Genomic DNA, 20,230 nt, shown 5'->3' with positions numbered 1-20,230 from the left:
TCATGTAATCGGGCGGCCAAAATGAAAACAACACAGCAATATAACAAGCAGTTACTCAGCATTTACTCATATACTATCTTATTAACACGAAACCTCTCCAATAAAATATACAAATTGGCATTATGCAACTTTAACTATAGTTTTAGTTATATTTTCTGTATTTTGCCATCTTGTCGAAAGATATTTCGACTTTCTCTATAAGGCAATATTTAAATGCATTTAGTCCATCCATGTGTGAAATTGTCTTCAAGGAAAGCAAGCTGACAGACGATACAATATTCCTACGTCTAGACTTTTATGTCTTTGTGCCATTCACAGCATTCTGGAAGATAATAAAAGTGAATTTATTATGAGCTTGGACTCTTGCATGTGTCCAATTCCCAGCGTTGAAACCGTGAACGACGTTTAAAACACGATTATTTCGTTACACCCAGCCATTATGACATAAAAAATATATTGTTGGAAAGATAAATAACTTCTCTTTCATCGTTGGATGCCACCATATTTTATGGTTTTAGTTTTACACTGGCGATTTCAGACAGCCGGGTTTCGCCAGTCTGAAATATGGATCGTAAATCACTGTCTGTACTTATTGTTTGACGGACAAAAAACGATTATAGACTATTGTTTACGAACAATGAAGATCTTGTAAAGAATTTAGAATATAAAAAGGTAAAGCTGCTCTTTGGGATTTGAAATTTTTTTCTATAATTTGAATATGCAAAATCAGTGCATGTGCGATCAAATCTTCACCAGTTTGATGGGTGAAGTTCTCGGGTAATCGCTTCGTGAATGCCGTAAAATTGACATTCTATTCAAGATTATTCGCGTTTAGAGCAGCGTTTATTCAGCGCAGTTACGCTGTTTTTATCTACAGTCTAAGCTATCTACAGCTTAAGATTGGAATGGAAAATCCTAATGTATTTGTATGAAAGTTTGAAGACATTTTTGGTTTTCAATATTTGGCTTTCATGCGTTCGTTCAAAGGTGTGGAAATTAGTTATTGATGAATTGAGACGGAGAATCCTCGGGAACAATTCAAGAAATGTTTTAAAGGTATGGAATTCGGCAGTTTGCAGTTTTGTAGGTTAATGTATGAGCATGAAGATTGAACTTCCTTGTATTATTCAAGCGCTCCAGGTACTCACCTTAGTCCTTATGAAATCTTTCTTTTACAAATATACATAAAGCGATGATTACACGGAAAGTCATTCCATTTGCCGTCTGGTTTTACCACGCCACAATCTTCGTTTTTCCGTTGTCCTCCGTTATTCGGATCCCCCCCTCCCCAGTTTTTGAAATTCACTTGGCTCCTGAAAAGTGTTTTGGGAGAACGTTTGTACTTGACTTTAAAACAATCGCCGCTATCAGAGGAGATCAGTCAGGCACAGGACGAACATATGAATAATATACACCCCTCCTCCTAGTCTTTTGGACCACCCTGGTTTCGGACGAACATAAAAAACATACACCCCCTTCCCAAGCCTATAGGGACGCCCTGGTCTTCACCCATCCTGCCCCCACCCTGCCCCCATTTCCCAACTTACTTATCGCTCCAGGCCCATTGTCCTTCCCTGGTTCTATCGTTGTAGCCCATCCACAGCTCGTAATATCTCGTCTCAGCCATCAGTTCATTCCTGACAAACCACTGTTCCTTTTTCGTTGCTATACTGAGCAAATCCGAATTCTTTTTTCTCTGGCAGTCTCTTCGAGCAGCGTCCCATGTCATACGTCGATATCTGATCAGGTAACAATATTCAGAGTTGTCCTCCTCCGACACGTAGTGCTTCCATCTTCCGGCACCGCATCCTGCCAGGGGAAAATTCAATTGTCAAGGTAAGATTTTCTTAAATTAATTAAACTGATGTCATTCATAGCTTTATCTTGCCGCCGTTGCATTTTGCGCAATATGACGTCACACATAGGGAATTTTAGATTCTTATGATAAGTGTGAAAGTGGTAGTCCAAGTAGACTCGCGCGAGAACGATACACGCGCGAACGATACACGCGCGAACGACACGAGAACGAAAACGGGATTTTAGAATGAATACCACTAAATCCTGGGTTGTCTATGAAGACCTGGGGCCGGTTGTATAAAACTTTTCAACTCTTACCAACATTTCGTTGTTTCGTCCTGTACTCCGCCCTGAAACCTTTAAACTCTTTATTTCCGTCCGAACGGAACTTTATCCATAAACTGTTTGCGAAAGCCGTGATTTGTTCTAAGAACATTAACAAGACAAACACGGTCTGACGTGATTGTATGTAACCATTTGTTTGAAAGTATATCACGTATGTTTTATTACTGCAAAGTTTTCGGTCCTTTACCAAAACCTTTCGGTTCGTTTAGTTTACTGTTTTGCAGCAAAAAATATACGTGAATTACCTTCAAACTGAAAATTATACATTGTTGTTATTTACCATGCAAACTTTAATACGAGGATATTGGTGCAGTGTGGTTGATGGTAGTAGAAATCATGCGGCAGGGGCCCATCAGAATAAGGGGAGAGGGGGCATCACCTCACGGTTCTAATATAGTTTCACTTACTTGGCAAAGTTTTCCCACAAAACGTCCCGAGCAACTTTGATCTCGAAGTGGCACCATCTCTTACTTGAACGTAATCATAACCGCATGTCGCGTGGTTCTCCACATCGAAAGACACAAAACGCAACTTGAGTAACTTATGAACGGGAACTTTGATTATCCAAGTACATTCCTTCCGAGCTGGATAATTTTTGGGAAAATTTGGCGAGCTAATGTTGCCTCTCGACGCTCTCAAAATTCCCCCGCACTCTAAAAAAGAAAAAAGGCTTTCATTCAATCGATTTTACAGCACGGAATAGACTAGTTATCATTGAAATAGAAATCCACTTTTCATTACAATATCTTTCCACTACAATACCAATAACTGTAATAAACTATACTTCATATGTACCCGACTTATATTTCCTAAGACTAAGCATAATTAGGGCTGGTGTGACAAATGTTAAAGACAGGCACAAGATTTGAGTCCCCGGCTGGGGTAATATGGAATCCCTCTCTGTGGTTCTGGAGATAGCAATGGTGTTAGTTCCGAATGATAATCAATAAGGTGTTGATGATATAATTATCCGGATGATGATGGTTTGATGATGATCAGTAGTCGTGATTACCTCGGCCTTGTTCAAGCTACGCTGAATAGTTCCCTGTTTTTTGTGAGTGTTGACTTATCCACCGTAAAAGAGTGTATTTAGTTTTGACTTATCCACCGTTTAAGCTAAACGGGCTTGATACAACAGGTCACAGAGCGTAAAATAAACTTCCAAACCTCGTAGCGAGGGTTTTATAATTGAAGTTAAAGTTTTCGCGTTTAGTTACTATCTAAGGCATTAACATTTCATCATGTTTTTTGCAATCCTATCATTGGATTTTTGAAAACTGGTCAAGTGAGATGTGTATATAGCCTGTATTCCTTGAGATAGTGGCTATTTTGATGATGAATATAATGTTGATAAACATTATGGAATGGGGGGAGGGGGTGAGTCCGTGAGTGGAACAGAATCGAACATCCGGTCATTCAACCGTTTTTACCTTCCACAGTCTTCCTAGTGGGAGCTCTCGTTGGAACCGCAATGGCCATCCATGACACGTGGAAGCTTGGCCGAGTGAAAATGTTCGCCGACCTTAGAGTGACGCGCATTTTATTCCCGGAACTGTAAATGTATCTTTGAGAAAAGGACCCACACAGGGAATTGATAAGAAGCGAGTTCTCATCTTGACCTTCACGTATGGTGACGTAATCAGCGCCTCGTAAGCAATTCGGCCTGCCCCCTACAAAATAAAACAAAACCCAAGAAAATTAAGGTTGGAGCTTTTTCTAATGGATTAACTCATCCATAGGCTTAATCATAACCGAGGAAAGACTGGGATTGAAATCCAACACCGTCTCAAAATTAGGCGTTACAAATGCAATTAATGTCGACAAATTTTGTATATAATTATTTGCATTGATTCTTTCGGCTCAAAACGCTTATTTTTTCTGCGTGTTATACGAAATCTGCGAACTTCTCAGAACAATATCTTAAACATTTGACAATGTATCGCAATTTTCTAGTTTCCACCTGTGGTGTTGAATTTCTTTAAAAATTGAATCTGCTAGATCATATCTGCTAGATCATATCTGCTAGATCGAATTTGGCTAGAATAATTCCTGTTGCACGTCTGCACCATTGTTGAAACATAATTTGTTTTGTTTCAAAATAAAACATAATTTTAAAGTAGCTTAAAGACGATTAACAAAACTATTCTAACGTAATATTTCTACAGACCTCCCACAGTAAACGATCTGAAGTATAATCGGACTTTGTACCCAATCGGGACTTCTATCGTCCAGGAACACGTGAAAGATCCCTTTTTATTCTGCGGGGCACGAAATGAACCGGAATCCTCCGTATATTTCTGATAACACTCTGGAATGGAAAAAATAATTCAAAAAGATCTGTATGACGTACAAATTGACTAAATAATTAATGACAATTCTTATTTCGAGATCGTTGATGCGTAATTTTACGTTTTTTAAGATCTCGCATGTGTGATAAGGCGGGTTGACATTTGCGACTTTTCCTGTAATTATCTCCATTTGAAAGATGCCAACGAGCGAATAGTTGATTGCTCTGATATATAGGTGCATTTATCTGAACATCCGTAACCTACCCCTCCATCACATCTATCAAAAGGGGAAAGTCGCACATCTGCGAACAATAATCGTTCATTTATTTCTTTTTTTCCCCTTCACATATTAAGCGCCATCTTAGTTAAGTCCATTGCAAAGTTCATTACTGCATTCCAAGAGAACCAACTAAGATGGTGGTGGTTGAAAACCGCTTAGAGATTACATACACGTGTGATATAAATATATCTAACCTCTAGGACACTCCTGTTGGTTGCAATATTCTCTGATTTCTCGGGCACCGGAACAAGTTCGGCCGCCATTACTTGGGTATGGATTAGCACAACTTCTGTACCTCCTTCTGCGTCCGCGTCCACAAGATTTAGTACATGTTGTCCACGCTCCCCAGGTGGTCCACCCGCCATGAATGGCCTGAGGTCTTGTCGTGGCTGAAAGAACAAGAAATGCCAAAGTTCAGCATAATATTACATGATTTACATGTACTTTTCAAGATGTGTTTCTGGAAAGCGTGGAAACGACGAAGCGTTTGAAAAGTGTTAACCAGGTCATTTAACTGTACAGTTCTACACAAAGTTTTCATTTTCAGAGCAAACATCCAGAGAGACTTGAACTTACTAGAAACTGTCGGCTGGCCGCCGTTGAATTTATCTGCACACAAGTAGTTATCGTTCCATCCGTCTAATCCTCTCTTTGCCAGCCATTGTATGCATTCCAATCCATTGATTTGCCCTGAATGGGACCACCTGAATCTGTTAAGGAACGAAATTAATTATGCGTTAGGAAGTTGTGCAACATGCTATGAAGTTGTGCAAATATAAATTAGCAGGGTTGTGTGTATATGCTACATGGTGTATGGTATATCGTTTTAATATCGTATATGGTATTAATATGGTCTATGGTATAATTATGGTATTAATATGGTATATGGTATGGTATGGTATCGTTTGGTATGGTATGGTATGGTATGGCATTGCATGGCATTAAATTGTATGTATACTTACCGGTAAGGGGAACGCCTAGGAACGCACAAATAATTATTGTTCCATCCATGTTGTCTTGGTTCCCGTGGTTCGTTAATCAGGACGCATTTCATGTTCCTGATTGGTCCGTTGTCTGACCATTTCATATTGATATCCCGACGTCCCGAGCGGCTACAGAAATAGTAATTGGTCCACTGGAAGTAGTTCGCACGTTCATAGGTCCTGATGCAGGTGGAGCTCGAGGGTGTGTATGGATGGTAACGATACGTGAAATCTTCTGGCCATTTTGGAAGATCTAAAACCCCGAAGTTTTTAAGTCATTTACATCGCACTGACGATGATAGCATATCAGCAAACATCAAAATTAACCATCGTAGTATTCAACCTCCAAGTTAAATCATAACAAAAACACCTGGACCTAATGATATGGTCGGTGAAATTACTTAGATTAGTTCGTGACTAGTTCGGGGAAGTTCCTTTGTCCAAGTTATTCACTTAGGGGCTGTTTACATGAGCCCGGTTACCCGAGATTCAACGAAGCGTGAGATGATTTTGAGGTATTGAAATGAGCAGATAACATGATGCTGGCCGTCGTATAATCACCACAACAATAGCATGTGCTTGTTTGGTGTCATAAAGACTTATTTTAATACCTCAAAGTCATCTCACGCTTCGTTGAATCTCGGGTAACCGGGCTCATGTAAACAGCCCCTTAGACAAAGGAACAACGGGCTAAATTAGTGCTATGGGGGAAAAGATACATACCATTTTGTCAGGTCATTAGCTAATACCAAATGGGGACAAGGATATCTCCCTTCTAATGCATATTTTACTGCAAGCTATACGGTATCACTATTGGATATAACAGTTTCCTAACAAAGTAGCATTCAGAAACACCTGATTTAGCTCGTATGAAACTATTAAGCTTAAGGAGGGTGCCAGGGATGGTTTCTTCACTTCTCCTTTGTTCCAACTTCGTTATTTCGAGGGTTCGAGAGCTATAAGATATCACTCAACATCCCTCATGTGTGATAGCTTATCACATGAAATGTTTATCACCAAACCTGGCTTACTCGAGACTGTTGGAATCAGGGAAAGACCGCTAGCAATATCTGGTTTGACTGCGAGCAATATCTAGCAATATCCTACCATCGCATTCTTGACTGTTGCAATATCTGGTTTCATATGATTGTGAGCCGCAGCTGCGACCGCCATTCTTTGGGCGCGGGTTGGTACATTCTCTCTTTCGTTGTTGGAATCCAGTGCCACATTTCTTCGTGCATTGGTTCCACAAGGACCACGGCGACCAACGACCATGCACAACTAAACAGAAAACACGAACCTCGCTACACAACGCGCCTTCCGAGTGAAACATTGGAATAGAATTAAATGGAAGGGAATGGAACGGAAAGGAAGAGAGAGGAAGGGAAAGGAATGGAATGGGGTGAAATGGGATAAGAAAACTTTATTTAAAAACGGCAGCCTCTTCAGCCCGAATCGTGGGAGTCCAGTATCTCAATGGATGATTCACTCATTTAAAGTTTTATTCGTTTGAATGTTCACAACGAAGTCTTTCTACACGGTTTTATCTCAAAATAATATAAACCCATTTCAACCCTTAAAAAGCCTCTCTGTCAAGGGAAAATTTCGAATTTTTTACGTGTATGCGAACAAATAAAAGGATAACTTGTGCAGAGAAACTCGTCTGTGCAGAGATTAACACCACGCTATTGTAGCTGCCCTTTATGTTTGGGAATGTTAACCTTTTATGCGAGTGTCCATGCTTACCTTGTTCATCAGACTTATTAGCACACAAATATTTATTTCTCCCCCAGCGTCTATCCCTAGTGTATCTCCATTGCATACATGGATAGCCTGAGAGAGGCCCATTTGTGGACCATATAAATTTATAGGACTTCTTCGGTACACATAGGTAGTTATCGTTCCATCCAAGGTAATAATGTTTCGCTTCGCTGTAGATACGAGTACACGTCATTCGAGGTATAGCTCCTTTGTTGGACCATCTAATATTTACTAGTCTCCTGTCCGACTTGACGCAAAGGTAGACACGTCGCCAGTAGCGGTCGTGTGGCTCATACAACCACGTGCATTTGTGACCCGATAGTCTCGAAAATGAGAACACGAAATCTTTTGGGAAACTCGGATATAGATTGTTTTTATCTGTTGGGAAAAGAGTGGATTTCGTTTAGTGACGTCCGCAAGGGACAGAAAGGGGAGAATAGTTGGCGAAAAGTGTCATGGTCATGAAGAAAGGAGGAGACTGAGTGGGGTGGAAGAGGAAAATATGGGGTGGGTTAGGAAGTGAGGAGCAAGAGGATAAATTGAAATGAAGAGGGTGGAGTGGATATGGGTGAGGGAGAAGTGTGGAGAGGAAATTTAAGAGTATAAGAGGGGAAATAACCAGTGATGAAGGGGAAATGGGTGTGGGTAAAGTGGGGGGGGGGTGGCGTGGGGTGAGAGAAGGGAGAAAAGTTAGAGGGAAAGAAGGTAGAGTTTAGGGGTGTGTTCGAGACAGGAGGGTGGGTTAGATAAAGAATTAAAAAGGTGGAAAAGAAAGGAAAACAGGTGGGAAGAGAGGAGGAGGTGACGATGGATGAACCTTTGCTGCGTCTTACGTGATCGATAGATAACTCCTATAAATTATTGTGATTTCAAAATATCGCTAAAGACACGAGACTTGTTGTCGAATTGCAGATCTCTACAGTATAATGTATATCATTACCTGGACATTTGTATAACCTGTTCGCCTGTAAAATGTCGAGGGAGCTGAGATGATTATTTCCAAAATTCCTCGTTTTTCCATCTCTCGATACAATCGTATCGTCTCTCCTGTTCTTACTGAATGCGTTTCGTGCGTAATGCATAATCGACTTGTAATCGTACGGCACTCCAAGGCTGTTAATCTTATGGGTGCTGTATTTGCGGAACGCAAAATAAAGTTCTAAAAAAGATGATGAACAAGGATGCTCTCAATCCGGCGACTGTGGGGGTGGACAATGCGATTAGTCAGCTGTCATATCTGAGGTCAGTTGTATAAGACCTTTGACCTTTGACTACATTTTAAGTAGTTAAATCGTACGTAGTTTACTCCAAAACACACGAATCTGATCAACAATTCGGTCATCCCTTTATAAAAGCAGTCCGGGCCACTCAAATTTGATATCGTTAGTGTGGTAAGACCTCGACTTACTATCGATAATATTCTCTCTAATGATTTTGACATAGCGGTCCCGATCAGGGCGGTTTTGTTCGTGCCAGAAACCCACAACATGGCCGAGTTCATGAAGTACAACGCTGTGGTGTGCGCAGCCGGTACCAAGCGAGACAGTCTGCCGTCCACCTACCATACCAACATCAGAATTGCATCTAAAAATTTCCAACAAGATTTAAGACAGGTTGAAGAGATGCGCTACTCCATATCTATAAAATCGCATCTTGCATCTGCCCTGCGGCCGGTTGCGGACTAAATCTATGGGGGACGTGCTTGCTCGGGGATGCATGGACCAACTATGGGGAGAGGGGTAGGTCAGCCACCGGGCAATAGGGTAGGGTAAAAGCACTAGCTAGTTGAAAGGAATCTTAGTATGTATTTTGTTCAAACTTCTTTCGGTAAACTTTTAATGTTTATTATACACCCTCTCAACCCCCCTGATTCAATGTCGTGATTGTATCGTGGCAAATGACTAACAATTAAGTGTTTGTAGTATTGATCGGGGGGGGGGGATAAGTGACCAAACATTTTTGTGATTGCGACTTCACGATTTCAAAGGGATTGGCTCAACGCATGCTATACCAGGATTGATTTCATTCCGTACCCATTTCCAATATGAAAAAGGACGTAATTGCTATCGTGTGATTTTCTTCGACGAAACATTATGCATGTCTTGGCTTCCCACTCACTCATCGCCCCTTTAATCAGCTTCTGAAACCATATTTGATTTCCTAAAAACATCAAAGAACTCGTATTTCACCAGAAGGCACTCGAAGACATTACAAAACCACCTTGTTTGCTAGACACATATGTTTTTCCATTCTTTTTAGCCTGCTTCTAAAGCCAACACCGAGCTTGGAAATTGGTGGAACAAATTTGAAATTTATTTCAAGGTACTTGTTGGCCTGAGAAACTATACTACGCTTTTATAAGTGCAATTCGTACCTTTCACTTCACTATATCTGCTTTTTTATTTAATTATTGCGCCGATTAACGCCCTGGTTGACTAGCCGTGAACATTGCCGCGAAAACGTATAATTTAAACTTCTTCTTCAAACTTATAATTGTTTTGCTCGCGTAAAAATGTCGAAATAGTTCATCTCAACACGGTCTTTTCTAGCAATCCTATCGTGACCCCTTTAAAAAAATCTTCAACCATCTCAAAAAGATGACGGCCGCCCTAATTCTATGCTAAGCCTTTTCAAATATGACCCTGTTTTCGACGGACAGATATTTTTACATGGTTTTTTTAATCCAACTTTTAGCGATAGAATTACATGCTGTTCTTTGCAAAACATGCAATATGCGTCTCATGAAAATGATACAAACGTTTAAAACTTTTTTTGTAACAAAAAACATAGGGAAATATTTGATTCCATTTCGGAGAGACAAAGCAACGCTGTATAAGTTATAAAAAGCTAGTTACGCACACAGTAGATATGGTTTTAAAATTAGGATGAGGAGTTCGGAGTTTTTAGCATTCGAAATGCGAAAAAGTTGATTTGGTAAAACGGGAAAAGGAGTTCTAAAAAATAGTTTGTTGCACTTACTGATGGAATTTCCAAACACATATGGAATGACTCCGCCTGGCCATAAGGCAGATCGGTCTCTTATGGGTGCATCATGTTGGTCATCAGAAGCGTCAGATTGTGCCACTGGAAACCTCATGTCGAATTCGTGAACCTCGAGCTTGTCCCTGGCTAAAGAAAAATTGCTTTATGTATAAAAGTGGTCTTTCAGTCACTCTTATTTGATTAGAAAACGAGGCAAATTCATCGAAGGAAGGGCATGCATGATTTGCCATGGTAAAAACAGATGAAAAAATTTCACCGGCTCTAGCAATTCGTTCGTGGGAACGCTGCCTTAAGGCTGCTTAACGCTGTCTTAAGGCTGAGAATAAATACATCAGCCAAGAAGCATTCCTTTCTAACCGGGATTTGTCCCGAGGTTGGCAAATAAAGAGGGATATCACATGTCGAAGATGCAATGGGAACGATATCGTTTTCATGTGTTTTTTTTTCATTTGTGTTTCACGTGGAGTATTTTCAGTCGACGACAGACGTCGGATCTCATTCAATATATTGCGTGTGAAAAGAGCGTCGGAACGAGCGACACCAGTGCAGTGCGCATACGACCATTCAAATGAGGGAGGGGAGATCGCGTTCGTCAATGCGTTCTGTCCCTAGAGAAATTACCGCTGGAGAGGAATTGAACTGAGAGAATTCAAACAATTGCACACCCCTGATCCAATATCTTCAGACGGCAGAAGGAAAACCCATTAATCGGGCGGCGGCAGGATGCGGGCCTCCCGTCGTCGCCCACAACCCCCCCTGCAGGCTGTCGCGCGCAAGACAGCTACGGAAGCATGTTACGTTTACATTAACAACATTTTTGCTTTCACTAAATGCAATAAAACATCTCTCGATCGTTTGATTTGCATAACGCGCGTCACTATGAAAATAATTGGATGAAATCGCGAGTCTAAAATAACATTATGTCGTGGGAACGTATGATGGGGTGAACAGAAATTTTGAATGACACCTGCTGGTCTGCTTTGCCAGTTTGGTATACTGGATGGCTATGAACTGTTCTCTTTCGATATGTATTCCTCCTCCTATACATGTTATGTGTTCTAATCACGCTATTTGAAAATATCCGAAAATATTTAAGAAAAAAGGACATTTCGTTAACAAAGACACATTTCTTGTTTACAAACACGAAAAATATCTAAAACACGCGTAATAGAACTAATGTTTTTCGCTTATAACTTTCAAAAGAGCGAGGGTAGAACGCGTGTTTTATTACGCCGGGTAATTCTATCTGTTCTTAACTACAGCATATATTGAATAACCTACACAGACTGTTTGCGAAGGCACACGACCCCTGCAATTACCGATAGACTAATGTCCAACGACAGCGAGCCATCATCAGGTTAAGTGATTAATTAGAAAAATTCATTCTTACATTGACGTCAATTAGAAGCTGCAAAACGTGAGGTTCTCGAAATTAAATCTTTGAAGTTAACCCAGGCGTTGTTTCTCATTACGATAATTCGATTTGTGTAAAAAAACAATCATAACCTTTGTGCATTTATCGGGGCGTTGGCCCACACCATGTTGATGCGTTTCTTTCACCTATATGACCCTGGTATTTGGTTTCCCGATAGGCAGAAATTATCTGATTTAAGCTCTTAGAGCTTCCATATTGCCTTGGATGGCACTCTCCGTTACGTTCTCCAAGTACTTCGATAATTCCATGACTAATGTGTCAATAATGAATAGTTCTCACAGTGGACCTCCAGGGGCTAATTGAAAATGAACCCATCCAGCATAAGTACGGCCAATTTTCGTGCAGTCTCGTTTTGTGTCGTTAAACTGCTCTCATAGGAGCTTGCTTTTATTTCATCGTGGGTTTTAACTTCCGTGCGCATCAATCAACAAACGTCCATATTTTATTCCTTGACATGCACAAAATGTTTCAACAAGTATTCCATAACTTGTTTTTTCTTCGCTAGCCTATCTAAACCCCTTTTCAGGTCAAAAAGTGCATAAGACCATGCACAACTTACGATCTATTTGCTAGATTTCGCTGACCAATTTTTACTTGAGTTGAAATGCCGAGCAATAGACCTTTCCTCTTTTAGCTTTCAAGCACACAATGCGTGATGGTATTTCGGATTACCAAAGTCAATTTGAGTTGTGATTTTGCTATTTTCAGGAGCGATTTAGTTTAACAAAGAAGCAAAAAGAATCGGCAAGGTTTTCTTACAAACAAAATCACTTCTAAGCAGAGCGATATCGCAACTCAAAGTTGCTTGATAATCAACTACTGTCACGCATTGCGTGCTTGAAAGCTAAAAGAGGAAAGGTCTATTGTTCGGCATTTCAACTCGAGTAAAATTGCTCAGCGAAATCTAGCAAATGGATCGTAAGTTGTACATGGTCTTATGCACTTTTTGACCTGAAAAGTCGACGATTAACCATCATTATAAAGGCTCCTTTTGCACTAAAGCAAATTCGTTTTTTATGGTATCTTCGTTTGCGTTTCGGGAACTACAGTTTGTGGCGAATAATTGTTTTGAGAGATTTGATGCCTTGTTTGGGCGCTCACGTAGATTTCTTCATGCACACGCAAGTTTTACTACCTAGAAAATTTTGACTCAACTTCCACGGCAGAAAGCTGTAGATACAACCGCCAAGCGTCTTTTTTCGAATAGCACAAATATTTCTTCTCCTTGAAATTCAATTCCACGGCGGTTCCTATTGTTAGCACGTGCTGCGGTTTTGTGGTTTCACAAAAATCGGTCGGATAACAGGGTATCGACGTGGATATTTGGATACTTCAGAGTATATGATCTACGACGCCGTCAGCTCGACAACAACGACACGGCCGGCTTCAAATAAGCCACTGGAATTCCATATGCTTCCCTAATTATCTGAAGTGCGTTTTAACCATAACACGACACACGAATCACCAAGGATCAGTGTGACAGCATCTTCGAATAACTTCTCATCAAATGAGGCGGAGAAACTGCCTAAAATAGGCAAAACATTTCTCGGCGTTTCGTGAAGATGGAAGCATCGAAAAGAGCTTTTTCTTATTTTAGACAGCGGCGTTCTATAACATTTGTTGAGAAATCCGGTAACGCTTCAACTGTGCGTAGCCTACAAAACTGTAATTTCTACCAGATTTTATCGTTTCATTGAAGCTATCGAACAGCTCACGTCCATCGCAGCTGCTTTTATATCGAGAAGCCGTAAAATGCCTCATTTGAATTTCGCAAGAATGGCCGCGCTTTTAGGGAAAATTTTAGACCACTAGTTATAAATTATTCGTACCTCAAGTCTCGCAAAAGGTGTTCTCATTGTAAATTTTTAATTGTAAATCGCAAATTTCCTATTTCTGCACCGGACAGGGCAGAAAACTAAACATCATCAATGGACGGAATAATAATCATTAACAGAGGCATCCAATAAATTGAGCCCTTAATTTTAAATTCACGATTATTGCTCCATAATGATGGCACATCATGAAAGATAAGATATCCGGTTAATCCTCCGCTATACAATTTCACTATCACAAACTCACCCCAGTACACTGTCTCAGTGTCTCAATAGTTCGTACTGATTGATGCTAACTCTTCGGGTATAAAATGGATTTTGGTTCAAGTGTGGATGGAGCAAATGAAAGAAATGATTAATGCAACAGATGAAAGCGACTTTACAGCTTCTCGCTTCGTCGAACTATGTCAGCAAAACTCCCTCCGTGGCTTCGCATGCTCCCCTTTATCTTTTAAAGTAATGTAAATATGCAAGCAGTAGTGACGCATGAAATGGTAATTAGTTCTTAGTTTGAGAGGGGAGCTTGATAACCATAAAATTCCTGCGCATTATTTTAGCGTCACGCAAATTCGAAATGATATCGAAATGATAACATAGCACGATTGCACGCAACAGAATTTGCTGCTGTTCAAAACTGAAACGCCGCATGCCAGCAGATTGATAAACTGCGCAATTTAGATTTACCATGTCAGTGTGGTCGATGCCGCCCCGAGGCTTCCAGAAAGTCCTGCCGCGCTCGCGAGAAATGATTATATATTTTGCATTTTGTGCGCGCTTGCTGCGCCAAGCAATTGAGTCATTATTGCGTATATTTTGTGGCGTACTCATGGGCACGCTTTGCAGACCGGATCTTCTTAAACCCTTCAAAAGTTTCCGGAGCCTCATAAAGAACCCTGCAAAGCGTGGATGGATCTCGTTCTTAGTACACTGTTTAAAACGTTTATAATGTACACCAAAAGTTAACCCTCTATGCTTGGAAATACGTGCTGGTTCTAAATGACTTCTGTTCGAGGTTCATTAAGGTGAAACTCTGGTACATGCCTTGAAACAGTTGCCCAGAGATAACAGCTTTAAACTGTTCTGTCCGGAGGCTTGGTGATTTCAATACCACGGGTAGGATATAAATAGAGTTGTCGCCGTATTCATGAAGCAGCATTCATTTGAGCCTGTGTGATACCCAGGATAAACTTAACAGGGGTAACCGGACTGACCGCAGACAGATCGGCAGAGTTGTAGTAGAACGCATGCTTGTAATCTCCCTGTTCAACAGCGGGAAATTATTTTGGAAGGAAATTTATCACAGTTGGTTTAAAATTTAAATTTTTCGGCATGTCTAATGGCGATATATAATATGTCAATTTCTATTTTGAACATGGCCATGGGGATGATGTTTTTTAACCTTATGCGGCTTAATAGTTATCGCTAGCCACAAATTTATCATTTTTTGGCGGCCCATAACGCGATCACTATACTCCTATACCTAGAATTTCTGATAGCTTCGCAAACGCATAACATAAACATTGTTTTTACGGCGTTCCACTGTCGCCTAAAAGTAAATTAGGTAATCAAAGTTCTAACTGTTTATATGCTCATTCTAAGTAATGGAGTAACTTCGAAAGTCTGTGTTCCACTTCAAAGGTTGTCCTTTTTATCAACAGATTTTCGTTATTTTATGAAATCTTGTGTACACGCCATCTGCGTTGCAGTAGGTATACGTGATTAGCGTATAGATTCTATGCAGGGTGTCCCAAAACGATCCGAAAGTTATTGAGATCGCCTATTTTTAGATTTGAACGCCTCACACTGCATGTTATAGGCGCAATTATGTAAAAAAATAGCTTGAATAATTGCATGTGTAGAAGTTGTTCAATTGCCTTTTATACGCTCCTGTTGATAAAGCGCAAAGCCTTTTTTTTTAAAATTCTGGCAAGGGTCGGAACTATTTCGATATATAGTGTTCGGCCGGTTTTTATCTTGTTTAATTCCCATAAAATAGTTTTCAAAATGGCTTTGTGGCCACAGATGCATTACAATCGGCAAAGGCGATTTAATAGTTTAGGGTTTAAGCAATAATACTAAAGCCTTTGATGGGGATATGTCATCGCTTATCTCAGTTCAAGGTTTCTGCTTTTCATTTCGCTTGCGAGCTAATTAACCGCAAGGAATATATTTTTAAACCTTCTTCTTCATTGCGAGAAGTGATCTTACGTTTATGATTATGAAACGATAATCCGAAGAAATACGATTGCGGTCTATAATAAGTCGCGCATATTTTTTTATCCTTAGCATTGTGATTTTGCGAGGGGGGATTTCAATTTTGAATAACGAATAAGCGTAATATTTCTCTGCTTTTTCGTGGTCTCATTAAAGCTCGTATTCTGCACAGTTTTTCAGGGGTAATTAGCAAGTGCAACTGTCATTTCCACGTACCAGTCACAAGAAAATTAATTAGTTAAATCACACTGCGGTTAAATTCATGCGTCTTATCTTTGTCCAAATCGTTACAATGTATGCGTTTTCGGGAGATTAGGCAACCTGTCTGTCTGGCGTTCATGTCAGCTGTGACAGGGGAAGGCGGTTATGCACGATCCCCATTGCCGTAGAAATAAATGGTTCGTCCCTCCAATAAGGAAAAATGAGAAGCAACTAGTTATAATTGTATTGATATGCACTCAGTTTTACGTCCATAACTCTGTAGTTTGAAGAAATTTCTTCGTAGAGGTCGAGTCGGCGATTTCAGGCGTGATAAAACGCGGTATTTAGAAACAAAATATATAAGGGAACCATCCTATAGCTAGCTACCTTTATTCGTCAGGGCTCGCCCGTCCTCGATTGCGAGGAAGAGATATTACGCGAGGAAGAAGCGCGTCGCGCGGTAGTCACTGATCATACGTGTGGTAGTGTTGTTTTATCTTAAAATACGTGTACAATAACAAGTACGTATAAACAAATACAATGCTGTGGGTGATTCTGGTGCTTCCAGAATCTGCTCCGCGTTAATCTTAACAGGAATTTGCATGGGCTTAGGCGCGTTTCCAAACTACGGCTTTCTTGCAATTTAAACAATGCATGAAACACCGCTGCAACGCGTTATAAATTCCAAGCAAGTAATACGTAATTTCGAATTTTATCGTGAGCAAAAAATGAGGGCTAGTATCAATTCGCTTGGTAACCTGCTTTGATAAACAAAGAAGTAGGTTTTCGCTGACTTCATCGTCGGTTTTCTCTTGGTAAGGGAAGGAAGTGTTACCTAGGTTGAGCCAGCCACCTGCATTTGCGAACAGACCGCTTGATGTTTAAGTTGATAAAAATCTATCCCAGAGTTTAAGCTGTTTTGTCAAAGACGCCAATTTCTCAATATAGATAGTCTGGAAATGTACGTCGTTTGGCGTATTGGTGACGTCTAATAGTTCCTCAGGATGATTTAAATATTGGCGCACACGTCGTTTGCGGTAGATCGTCATGCGTTTATAGCCTGCCAACATTTGCTTCTGAAAGGCGGAATAATATGGCATTGTATTGAAATGCATTTCCTTGTTTGCCAAGTGTTGACTTCTCAACTTCTCCTTATAGACAGCGGTCTGCTATTGAAGCAGTATTTTTACCCCGAGCAAAATAAAGTATTTTTTGCTCGTTGCCAAAATAGACTGCGTGTTTAAAGTTTCATCTTATAAGTTGCGTCGTTTTTATTATACTTTTTTACAAACCCTGCCATTACGATTTGTTTTGTAACTAAATTCGCTCTTAAATTCTAATGCTGACTAACTCTATGATAAAAAACCGATGTATTATCTGTTCACAATGTTTGTCAAAAACACAAAAAGTCATTACTGGCATTAGCTATATTAATTTAACTAATACGGTATTAAAAAAATTCAATCGTTTAATACCAGTAAACACGTATATGCTCGCATTCTGTATGCCCATTTGTTGCTGTTTCGTAGTTCAACCGATGTTATCTAAACCCTAAGCAATGCTTATCAGTTTTTCATTGACTTTTAAGAACGTTTACAAGAAGAAATATAAGAAACACCCGTGAACTTTGAGTAATAAATCATGGACCTCGAGCGTCCCAGCCCTAATTGAGCATGTTATGATATGCTGACTACAACACAGATCCCACTGCGTAAAAAAACATTGGAATTTTTAATATTATAAAAATTTTTGATCCCCTTTTAAGGACAGCGCATCCGTCAGCGATAAAACCGTGATATAGGGACATGCGACGAATGCTTAAAATGATGAGATTTCAGCTTTTCAAGAGAGAGCGTTACGGAACGTATTTTCACAGGACTTCCCCGCGGAGAGGAAGGTCGATACATGGCCGAGCGATTCGAATATTTAACGGGAGCGCGTCAAGGAATGTGCTGTCATTTTAGGCCGGTGCGAAAGTGTCTATAGCAACGCAGGAAATTCTAATGAGGTTCCTTTTCGGCTTCCTCTTTCCATGGAATGACAAAGACGATAACGCAATTTGTAGATCTATTAGGTTTCTGTCAATTCTGAGTGGATGCTCTTCGACGATCGCGCACGCAATGCTAACGAGCGCGTTTTCTCCCTACATATTTCAGTACATTCACGCGTCTTTCTCGTACAAATTTAAAAATAAAAATGGGCTCTTTTTTGTATGAAATGCGTCGAGCAGAAGCGCGCTTCATGCGACGATTGTGTATGGTCGCATTTTGCGCAAATCTCACTCAATTCCGGCGTTTATTTCATCCTCGCTGACCGCAAGCGCTAGGCTATAGGCCAAACATTCACGCGATAAGCGTTAATCGTGAACACATACAAAATAGTGCACTTCTTAAAGCATTACTGAATACCAGTTGGATAAATTAACTCACCAACTTCATCATTCGCCCTCATTATTATTTGAAAAGCGGTCATATTCTCAGTGCTGTTTCCTACCAACGTAGCATTTGGCGTAACATTGATTGTAGGCAGTTCTCCCTCGTAGAAAGTTGACGTCGCGGTAGTGTTCGGCTCTAGTCCTGCAGATGGTCTTTCAATGGCAATCGGCTCTAGTTCTGCAGTTGGTCTCTCAATGGCAATCGGCTCTTCTAGTTCTGGAGTTGGTTTCTCAATGGCATACGGCTCTGGCGTAGACTGTGCCCTCGCCACTGCCAGTAGAAATGTAAAAACGGCCCACGTTTTGGCGTCCATGACTGGACGATATGATGGTACGATCGTGCGGCTTGCTTTCGGTATTTCGAATGCGAGAACGATTGTCGGAACGAGAAACAGTATTCAGTATGTAATTATGCAAATAGAATGTTATTGTTGCAATATACGTCCTTTTATCTGCGGCTGGTGGTAATAAGTAGGCTGCGTTTAACCGGAAATGCGTCACAGGGAATCAATATCGCCACTCACAGGGGGTGCGGACGTATCCCAAGTGCCACGCGCTGTACAAGTGCGCTATTTCGTTACTGGGCAAAAGTGACCCCAAAGCCTAAATCCCCATCTAATCCCATTGCCTGTTTCGAGCGGTTACATAAATATAGCAAGATATTTCGTTGAAGAAACGATGATCGTGCTCAGTCTTGAATTGTATTCAAGTAACGTGGACACGCAGAATTGTATTTCGTTCGTGGTCAGAGTGAAAAACGCCAATATTCGTAGGAAAAACTGTTAAATACTTCGTATAATTAGTACATATAACGGCCTACGGAACATGCTAAACTAATCAGGTAAACTAATTTAACTAAGCATGGAATATGACTGATATTCGATAAAAGTTGCGTCGTTATTGAATGCCAGATTAACCGGTGCACTCGTGGACACTGAAACATGGGCTGTTTAATGTTCTCAATTATCCAAGATTAAGTTTAAGGTATTCAAATAGGCAAAAAATATGATAATCCGGTTTTGCTGTAGGACTTTGTGAGGTGGTCCATGGATCAATGCTATAGCTTATGGGTATGGCCATGGATTCCCAGCGTCTCGGAATGATGTGAATTCCCAAGCATTCTGTCGCATTTTCAACAAACGCAAATCGGAGACAATTGCCGACGATAAATACTGTGCCCTGATCTGGCCAACGGAAGTTGGAACAGCGAACAAGCGAAGAATGACATGCAAACACTTTGGTCGTCGAATAATTATGCACCACGAAATGAGTTTTTGCCAATTTTGGCTTATTTTCCTATGAGACATGGCCAACACTGAAACAATAATATACTACCCTACGGGTGCGGTCGGTAACCGCATAAGGTCCATGGGAAAATCTCAAGTGATCGTCTGTATATTTTCTGACGAATATCTTGTATATTGATTTTGTGTCTGAAAGAGCAAAATACAGTAAAGTCAGATGAGTTTGTTTCCCTTGATTGTCACAGCAATAACTATACAAGCTATCGCTTCTAAAGGTTTTGTTTCATGGTAATAATTATTGCCCTAGCCTAGACTAGGTATATATCAGTACTACTTCTCTGTAGGATAAGTTTAAAAACACATTAAAAATGTTTGAAAATGTTTGATAAAATAGGGCAAACTAGAATGGAATG

General features: G+C 40.4%; 1 protein-coding gene across 1 annotated transcript; it reads right to left on the bottom strand.

Moving 5' to 3' along the window:
- Positions 1-61: 61 nt before the first annotated feature.
- LOC114518347 lies at positions 62-19,029 on the bottom strand. Its single transcript, XM_028538324.1, has 17 exons — positions 18,569-19,029; positions 10,434-10,583; positions 9,488-9,614; positions 8,863-9,038; positions 8,395-8,613; positions 7,440-7,832; positions 6,801-6,974; positions 5,673-5,946; positions 5,287-5,420; positions 4,905-5,099; positions 4,310-4,450; positions 3,573-3,812; positions 2,550-2,795; positions 2,116-2,223; positions 1,548-1,809; positions 1,149-1,313; positions 62-322 (listed from the first exon to the last, which is right to left on the bottom strand). Exons 1-16 carry the CDS (start codon positions 18,885-18,887, stop codon positions 1,157-1,159), a joined length of 3,315 nt encoding a protein of 1,104 aa, XP_028394125.1. The 5' UTR covers positions 18,888-19,029; the 3' UTR covers positions 62-322; positions 1,149-1,156.
- Positions 19,030-20,230: the final 1,201 nt, after the last annotated feature.

This window comes from Dendronephthya gigantea, unplaced genomic scaffold (assembly GCF_004324835.1).
Source record: "Dendronephthya gigantea isolate DGI-Jeju-01 unplaced genomic scaffold, DenGig_1.0 000010F, whole genome shotgun sequence".
In the NCBI taxonomy this organism is placed as follows: Eukaryota; Metazoa; Cnidaria; class Anthozoa; order Malacalcyonacea; family Nephtheidae; genus Dendronephthya; species Dendronephthya gigantea.
Note: the sequence above shows the minus strand (reverse complement) of the source record. Positions and strands in the feature narration are given on the sequence as shown.

Bases quoted from the DNA above. Each gene is read 5' to 3' on its own strand.
- LOC114518347 (XM_028538324.1), bottom strand. From the start codon at position 18,887: ATGGACGCCAAAACGTGGGCCGTTTTTACATTTCTACTGGCAGTGGCG. The intron at 9,615-10,433 runs GTAAGTGCAACA...TGATGTTTTTAG, and splicing joins TGTGTTTGGAAATTCCATCA to GAAATCAAATATGGTTTCAG. The intron at 5,421-5,672 runs GTAAGTATACAT...GTTCCTTAACAG, and splicing joins CCTAGGCGTTCCCCTTACCG to ATTCAGGTGGTCCCATTCAG.